An 8,432-nucleotide genomic window follows, 5' to 3' on the forward strand; every position below is an offset into this window, starting at 1 on the left:
TCATGCATGATGCATGAAATGCACATATCTGCAGAATTTCCCAGTTCATTTCTAACCTTTCTTGCATCAACATATTTACTATACATATTTATGTCAGAGGACCATTTTTGACATGCTGTTTCTGTATTTTGTAAATTTCCCATAGATCACTTTTCCCAGGCAGCGATATAAAGATTGGGGGAGGGTGGAGGGGGAAAAAAGAAAAAGAAAGAAATAAAAGAAAAGAAAAGAATAAGGAATAAAATATATAGATAGGCCAACGGAAAGACAGAAAATAATTTCCAGACTCAGTCCCATTGCTCCCAAATTGCTACCATCATCAGTACGCGTAATAACAACCCTAATAACCTAACAACCCCCATCCTCGTCTCCTCATCACTACAAAAGATGAGAGGACGAAGTTAAGGCCTTACACGCCCTATTCTGTTTGTGTGCCATCCGCCCTCCTGATCTATATCAATACGGAGACGACGACGAGAGTGATAGTGGGGAACCACCTAACTTCGTCATTCCAAAGAATAGCTCGCTTCTGCATCAAGAACGATAAAAGGAAAGAGCGACTGACTTATACATTGAGTTTATCCATGGAGAAAAAGTTCTTTGCGGAAGCTTGGGGAAAGTGGGGAAACCTGCCAGCTTGTTTTAATTTGCTGTATACAAAGCTGGTTTGATTTGTTTTTCCAGTTGGTTTTGATATGATATACCACCCGAATTCAAGATTGGAAGTAATGGGACGCACAATAGGAAAATGTATAAGAGAACAGGGGAACAGAGAGGGAGGGGGTGGGGGTTTGAATCAAGAAATCTGAAGAACGGAATAAAACCAATAAAAAAAAAGTAGGTACGGAAATGAAAGGATTACACAAGAAAAGAAGGTAATTAGCAACCAAACGATCCTGTTCGCATTCATATAGATATGTTGCCCAATGAGCCGTTTCCCGAAAAACCCCATTCCCAAGCACAGAGAGGCATTTTGAAAGGAAAAAAAGATGAACGGAAGTGAAAAATGAAAGAAATGAGTAGAAAAGGGTAGATAGAGAACATAGGAAACGGGGGTATAGCAATCGCGTGAAAACTGCATGGACTTGCCCCACCTTGTTACTAACCACGATAATAAGGTGTGAACGCCCAGCCTAAACTCCTGAAGCCTGCGATTCGCTTACTCGTCATAATGTTGTGGCAATTCATAAATAACTTCCTGGATGAGAATAGTGACATAGTGGGGATATACAACGGCACAAGCACGAGTGTCAGTTGTCAGGAAAGAGGGTGGATATAGTATAAAAGGTAATTTTCCGAGCCCGAGGTACATCTTAGATGCTTTTAAAATGCTCCTTGGCGTATTGCTCACAAGCCTTTTTCGTTCAAATGTCAGAACATTCCGGTCAATGAACTCGGAGCTGGGGAAAATCACCTTTGCTGGCTTCCCAATTTTCTGCCCAATGACTTTCCATTTATTTGATTCGTATTCTTTGATGGCATCGCGTAGTGTTATGGACTAAGAGCACGTTAAAGCTAGAAACGGCGACATGTTTTAGTTGATATCATAACACACCTCCTCCTCAGTGAATTCAGCATAATGCATGTCCTATGTTCTAGTTAGATCGATACAGGTGTCTAATATCACATTTGTGGCAAAGGCACGAGGGGGAAAATCTAACCTTGTACCAATGTTTCTTCACACTTCCTTCAGTTCGCATGGGGAAGGTCTGGTGTACCATATACTGTTAGACTTTGATATTTTATACACTCCGTATGTAACGGAGCCTCTTGTAGGCCGGCACGAAATTGAGCTCGACGAACCTTGGCAATCTCACTCCAAGTGCTCCCAGCATCGCGCATAGTCTTGAGTCGCTGCTCCTCCTCAGCTGTCCATGGCGTGTTTGTTCGACCCTTTTTTTTGACCGTAGTTTCGGGCGCAGTTGGTGCGCCAGCTGTACTAGTGGTATTTCCCTCGCCTTCAATAGCACCTGTTAGCGGGGGAGGGCGCCATGGGCGGCCCAAAGAAGCAGTCTGGAATGACGCACGTCGCCTTCCGGGGATTTGGAGCTGCTGGGGGCTGGAGCTGGGGCTGGAGTAGAAATGGGCACCATAGAGGCGCCTTTCGAAGGGGCCAGGCCCGGTAAAAGGAGGAGGCTGCTGTTGTTGCTGTTGGTTTAGGGGGTGCGTGGGTGTGTTGGAGGCAACAGCTGTTTTGATGCGCTTGGAAGTTGGGGGAGATCTATGAGAAAGACGAGCATAACGGTTAGTAAACACCATTCTTGAATAAACCACTTGGCCGACAGCATTCTTAACGTCTAGGACGACGCCACAGAGCAAACGAATGAAGCATCCCGACCTGACGCTGGCGATACCATAGCAGTTGGGAGAGTAATTATGGTAGAAGAGAGGGGGAGAGGGGGAGAGGGGGAGAGGGGAGAAAGTAGGTTTTCGAGGCAAAAGTAAGGCAGGTTTTGTTCTGATTAGAAAACTGCGATAGTAGTAGAAGATACTCACGACATATTAGGGAGAGGAGGCCTCGACGCAAAAACCGGCCAATTCATCTGTAGAGATACGAAGATTAATTAGTTAGCCTTGGCCGGGTCGTTCGTTGATGAAGCGGCGAAAACCGTGCAAGAAAACGTTACACACTAGGATCGGAAGCGACGAATACCGCAAGCCTGATCTCGAAGATCAAACCGGGACAGGAACATGGAATGAAGCGTGGGGGACCTTGAGAGATGATTGTACAAACACTGGAGCAAGAAACAAATGGAGACAGAAGGGCGATTGGTAGGGGGGAGGGAGTAAAGGGTGGGGGAAGTATCGTGATGTAGGGCGACCTTTGAGACGACAAAAAAGTAAAAGCAGCTGTGTCTTAAGTGATGAATAGGCGGACAAGGAATGGGTGGGAGGAAATGGCAGAAGCCGCAAAGTATCTATCAATACGGAGCCTTAAGAGAGACAAGTATTAGGAGAGCGCGTAGGGACATGTAGGTCAATGTACTGTACCTTGTCAGGAGTAGGGCAGGTAACTGCAAGTAGAGAGCAACAATTCAGTACAGTAAAATAGAGAGCATCCGATGATGCGGAATGCAGAGGGCTAACAAGGCCAGAATGCCGGGGGGTGGATGGCAAAGGGAGGTGGGCAAATGTCGTAGTAACAGACGTTGACCGATGTAGTCGACGCAGTTATAACAGAAGGTGAAGGGGGCGTGGCGAGCGGGCAAGTAGGCTGAGATGCGGGGAACCTCCAAAGTTCCGCAGCAAGAGTAAAGTCAATGTCTGGTAATTTTATACGACTAATACAAGCTAACTGCGGGAAAGCTTTTGGGATGACGCCTTTACACGGGCAATACATCGGATTGACCATGACATCTCGTCGACACTCGCGCTCCTTGCTGTTTTACACTACTGCGCCGCCGTACCGTACAAGAGGCTAGTACGAGTAACTTCTTCCACTTTACGGAGTACGAGCACCACCATTGACTTCATCATTGATCTTTGGGTTTGGGATAGCAGTATTGTGCTGACGGCGAATATACCATTGAAATGTTCTATTATTTTGACAGCTGATTCCGTCTAACTAGCCAACTCTGTCTGTACGCAGGGACGAGGGAGTTGACCAAGTAAACAAATTCTTGGAACTTCGACCCTCCCCACTGCATCGTGCATTTCCGCACCATGAGACCAAGAGTCCCGTGCATGCAACTTACGCCATTAGCCACCATGTACCAGACCTGTATTCAAGGGAGGGGCACAAGGGATAATTGCTTTTTCTTTTTCTTCTTTTTTTTTTGTTTCTTTCGACGAGGGGCTCTATCTACAGCTGAGAATCAACCACCAAGTGAATAGGCCGATTATTCTTCTCTCACGCTGCGAAGGAACAGAAACACTCAGAAAATAGACGAAAGTTTCATTCAGCAGTTTGTTCAGAAGTAACTTGGTCTCTACACTGTAGCTCGACGAAGCAACTTCTGACGCAACCAATCGATACTAGCCTTGGAAGGTCGCGACCACAGTCATGACCAGCCGCTCTTGGAATCCGAGGACGCTAAGAAGGGCCATATGGTTCTTTTTAACCTGATTTTTGCGTCCAGCGATGCTGATAGGTATTTGTCCAACCCACCTCTCTCAAAATTCGGATAAATATCAGACGTATGACCAAGTCCCCGTTTTCAAATTTGAAGCGATTGGTGGGAAGGGGACATTAAATTCACACCCAAAAATCCATGGGTGAGCAGAGCTTTTGCCCGAGTTATTAACCAGAGGGTTGCCTTGGGCAAGCAACCTTTACATATATGATATGATACCCCCGGAGGCACAGATTTTTGACCTGCCAATATCTCCATGACTTCCCAAAACCAGCATAGAACAACTCGAGTTCAATACAACTTTTTTGCTTCTCGAATTTGTTGCGATAAGCGGGAACACAGCGTCATAAAGTTGAAGTTTGATACGAGAACAAAATTAGCTTATAAATTACCCGTAAATAATGGGAAAGCTACATCTCTTTACTTAGACACTCAGATAGTATTTCAGGAATAAATGACATTCGAGCGGTTGGTTCGGAGTCATTTCCTTCATCTACCTAGGTCGTCAATATCATTATTCTGCTGGCACTTTGGGGCTCAATCCCACCTTGCTGTTGGTGAATTGTAGTGCAGATTCTTAGCCAATTTTTGAATGGATGCACATCATGGGGAGGCATGGTAGAATCTGTAAAGAGAAAGGCGAGATTGACAAAGCGACGGAACTCAATTTTGACAATTGTATATCTAACTGTACTTGCAGCTTTATCTAGTGATGTGGGAGAGAGGTACAACCCAAGGTACATGTACAGTGGGGGAGATAATTATACATACAATTAGCGGCTCGGTGTGTCACCCCATATTATATCCCTGATTTCACCTTGCATTTCTTTGCCACCAACCCCCTGATATTCATGCAAGCTTTTTAAAAAATGTCAGGCAGAGATTCAAATGTCACTCACATCATTATTCAATATATTCTTATCTATTGTCTTTAATTTGAAGATATCTCACTCTACTATCTTCTCTATTATCTATTACAAAACATGTTGAAAGAACTTTCTAATCAACTTTAAAAAAAATTTGACAGACCTTTTAAACTCTTTGTTTATAATGAACATCAATTAATACACACTGTGAATCAAAATTCATTTAATTCTCTCATATCATTTTAATCATTTTCAAAGTCTATCTATTTTCTTGCCATCAAAATCATTCAATTATATTTCAAAAAAAAAAAAAAAAAAAATAACAGAAATATCTTTCAATCTCATTCAAAACTCTTTCTAAAATCTTTACACAAATAAAATCAACAGAAATTCTGTTATGATCATAAGAATTGACATCTAAAAAATTGAGTCTGTGCAAGTTTCTCAGACAAATTCAATTTTAAGATTGATTTGAATATATCAAATATATTTATACATCATTTATATAATTAGATTTTTAAAAATCAATATCTTCTGCTGACATTCAAATTCAGATACTTCACAGTTGAGATGTGAGTTGTTATAAATTGAAATTTTAAATCAGAGTTTGTTTTTCTTTCATCTGAAATTCAGATGAATTTCTCATATTATATCAGTATTCCATTCAAATTCAATTATTCTCATTATGAAAGAATCTTTAAAAAACATGAAATTATATATTGAATGGATGATGATGCATCTTATCATATGTCTAAAACAGTAAAAAAGTGAATAAAAAATGTGTGAATAAATTATGAAGAATGATCTACATAATTCTCTGATTTAAATTTAATTGAGAATCTTTGAATGACTATAAAGCACTGTGTTTCAAAGATAAGACATAAAATACACTTTACAGAGCAGATGAAGAATGAATTACAGAAGATATGAAATTCTGTTACATAGAAAAAGATACAGAATCTTATAAAATTAATATCACAATGAATGAAAACAGTAATTACTGTTAAGAAAGATGCAATTAAATATTAAGAAAGATATCATGTATAATTAACTCTTTATATTCTATTCTATATAATACTCTACTGTCAGAGCTATATCTAATATATTGGTTGAGATATTTGAAATAATAGAGTATTGCAATATTCTTGGTTGATGCAAAAATGCACTAGTGTACATATAATTATCTCCCCCCACTGTACATTGTACGACGACAAGGTACCCGTCATGGACCATAGCTTAATTCAACATTCAACCTGATAGATGGGATGCATGGTTCATCAGAACATCTCATTTTTATGGAGAACTTCTGGAATATTTTTCGTAACTGGTATCCATTGTTCGCCCGGGAAACTGTTTGGATTTGCGATCGGCTGAACAAAATCTCAAACAACCCCCAACCCCTTTCTTCCTCCCCTCTACCACCCTTAAATCAAATTTATTTGTCAAAATGGACCTGTATACAACTCCGCTGTAACTTCGGAAGGCCCACCGTGTCATGTTTTGAATGGAAATGCCGTGCGTCACACATGTGCACGAGTACAGCCATGAAGGGTACGAAGTAACGCTTCCACCTCTACCTGCTATTAGCCTGTTCCATCTCGCCATGCAAAAGAAGAGAATGAAACAATAAAAAGATGCCCATGAGAGGGATCAGAAGTGAGAGTCAGCCAATCCTTTCCAGACTTCATAATGTCGAAAATTTCAGAATGCAGAAAGACTTCTAGGTCCTTAACCCTTGTTTAGCTGGCTCAAGGAATGGGTCTTTTTGATAGGCAGCCGGGGGATCGACAAGTTTACCTGTCCAACCCTTGAGAAAAAGAAAAAGAAAGAGTCCACTACCGACGAGCCCTACTTTTGTGGATGAGAAGTCATTTAATGACTACCCTGTTTCCTTGGTCACATTCGAGCCCATTTATAGTTGCCGGGTTGGGGGTTGAGTTAAACACCCCCGTATTGAATTTTCCTCAGTCTTCTTCGGATGATCAATCTTGCTTTTTGTTTTTTGATCTTCTCGCCTTTTTGTTCTTAAAATGACACGGGATAGTGTAACACAAGGCGAGGGGTTTTATCGCCTGGATATATTTTTCAATGGGTGGGGAAAAATTCTCCACCAATTGTCCCTTACGTTGCCCTTCATGGAGCAACGTACAGTACAATTAACGGCGGGGTTTAATTGCGCTGTTGCGACGCAGTCATTTTCTGTACATTTGAAACGGAAACAACTTTGTTTCTATCTTTCTCTTTTGCAAAGATAATCGAAACATAATGGGGCCCTCGGTCTGTACACGTGGATTTCCGACATGCCCGAGAAGAAAAGAAACAGATCACGCAACATTAAGGAAATATCGCGAACAAATCTGAAGTAGTAGAAGATAAGAATGAGTATGCGAGCTAGAGTTTGTAGGATTATGGCATGCCACCCTAAATGCTGTTTCCGTGTCATCATCCTCGAATTCTGAACAAGTGTATCACAGCAGAATTTGCAGACATGGTAACATGTGGGCACAATTTTGCTTTTAACTCTGGGCTAATATGTACGACGTATTTGTCCGCATATTACAAGCATCATGGGTACTTCAGCAATGGTCGTTGTGAAAATAAATTTAAGAAGAGGTTGTATATGTGTAAACGAACATGGGCTGACCAAGTAGATGTCATGTACGATGTACGGTACTTGCAGAGAACATCATGTGTTGTACTGCTACGACATAAATATTCCATACATGTACAAGTGCCTTGGTTGCATTTGTTGTGGGCTTTTGATGAGGAATCCGCTGTTTCTGGCACGGGCAGTCTCAGCATAGATCGGGCCTGGTTTCATTTTCCTTTCAAATTCCTTCCGCCCGGTACTGGCTTCGCGGTTGCCTGCTGCAAAGTTTCCATATGTCAACAGGAGGCCAGGATCCGTGAGACAGGGAATAGAGTATTGTAGGAGAGCTTTGAAGAGAGAGAGATTTCGATTTGTAATTGGTTGAGCTGGAGGTGTGGATGACAGAAATGAAAATCATTGTAATTGAGAGCTTGTCAATTTTTCAGATTGCTGAACGAGATACCTGCCACCTGCAGTCCCATCTCCAACGAGGTCAGGATGTTAAAGCATATACGGGCCGGGTTTCGCATTGGAAGAGCTTGGGTCAATCCAGATGGGAAGGGGTGAAGCTCTTTGCGGCTCAATTCCATCAGATCGATGACGCTCTAACGCTTCCAAGTTAGTGCCAGGCCACTATCTCCAAGGTTAGGGCTTATTCTCCGAACGGAGGAAACAGGAGGCTGAAACAGAAGAAACAGGGTGCACCAAGACGGAATATTTTTCTTCTCAAGAAGAGTCATCTGCATGATACGCAGGTCAGAGCCTTCTTTTTGCGCAAATCATGACTGATTGTGTCATCCCTCCTAGGCCGTGCTGATGAGCTGATCCAATGCTCTCTCTGACGACATTCCATCGTAGTCGCATGTCTTTACCCAAGCACTCTGTAGCAGGGTATGGGACTTG

At 42.1% G+C, this 8,432-nt stretch overlaps 1 protein-coding gene across 1 annotated transcript; it reads right to left on the reverse strand.

Moving 5' to 3' along the window:
* Window positions 1-1,313: 1,313 nt before the first annotated feature.
* Window positions 1,314-2,543, reverse strand: HCAG_04565 (predicted protein; the record flags this gene model as incomplete). Its single annotated transcript, XM_001540675.1, has 7 exons — window positions 1,314-1,355; window positions 1,415-1,498; window positions 1,556-1,588; window positions 1,662-1,709; window positions 1,804-1,958; window positions 2,028-2,221; window positions 2,497-2,543. The coding sequence occupies 7 exons, from the start codon at window positions 2,541-2,543 to the stop codon at window positions 1,314-1,316; spliced, it is 603 nt and encodes a 200-aa protein (XP_001540725.1).
* Window positions 2,544-8,432: the final 5,889 nt, after the last annotated feature.

Source organism: Histoplasma capsulatum, genomic scaffold (assembly GCF_000149585.1).
Source record: "Histoplasma capsulatum NAm1 scaffold_4 genomic scaffold, whole genome shotgun sequence".
Taxonomy (NCBI): domain Eukaryota; kingdom Fungi; phylum Ascomycota; class Eurotiomycetes; order Onygenales; family Ajellomycetaceae; genus Histoplasma; species Histoplasma mississippiense.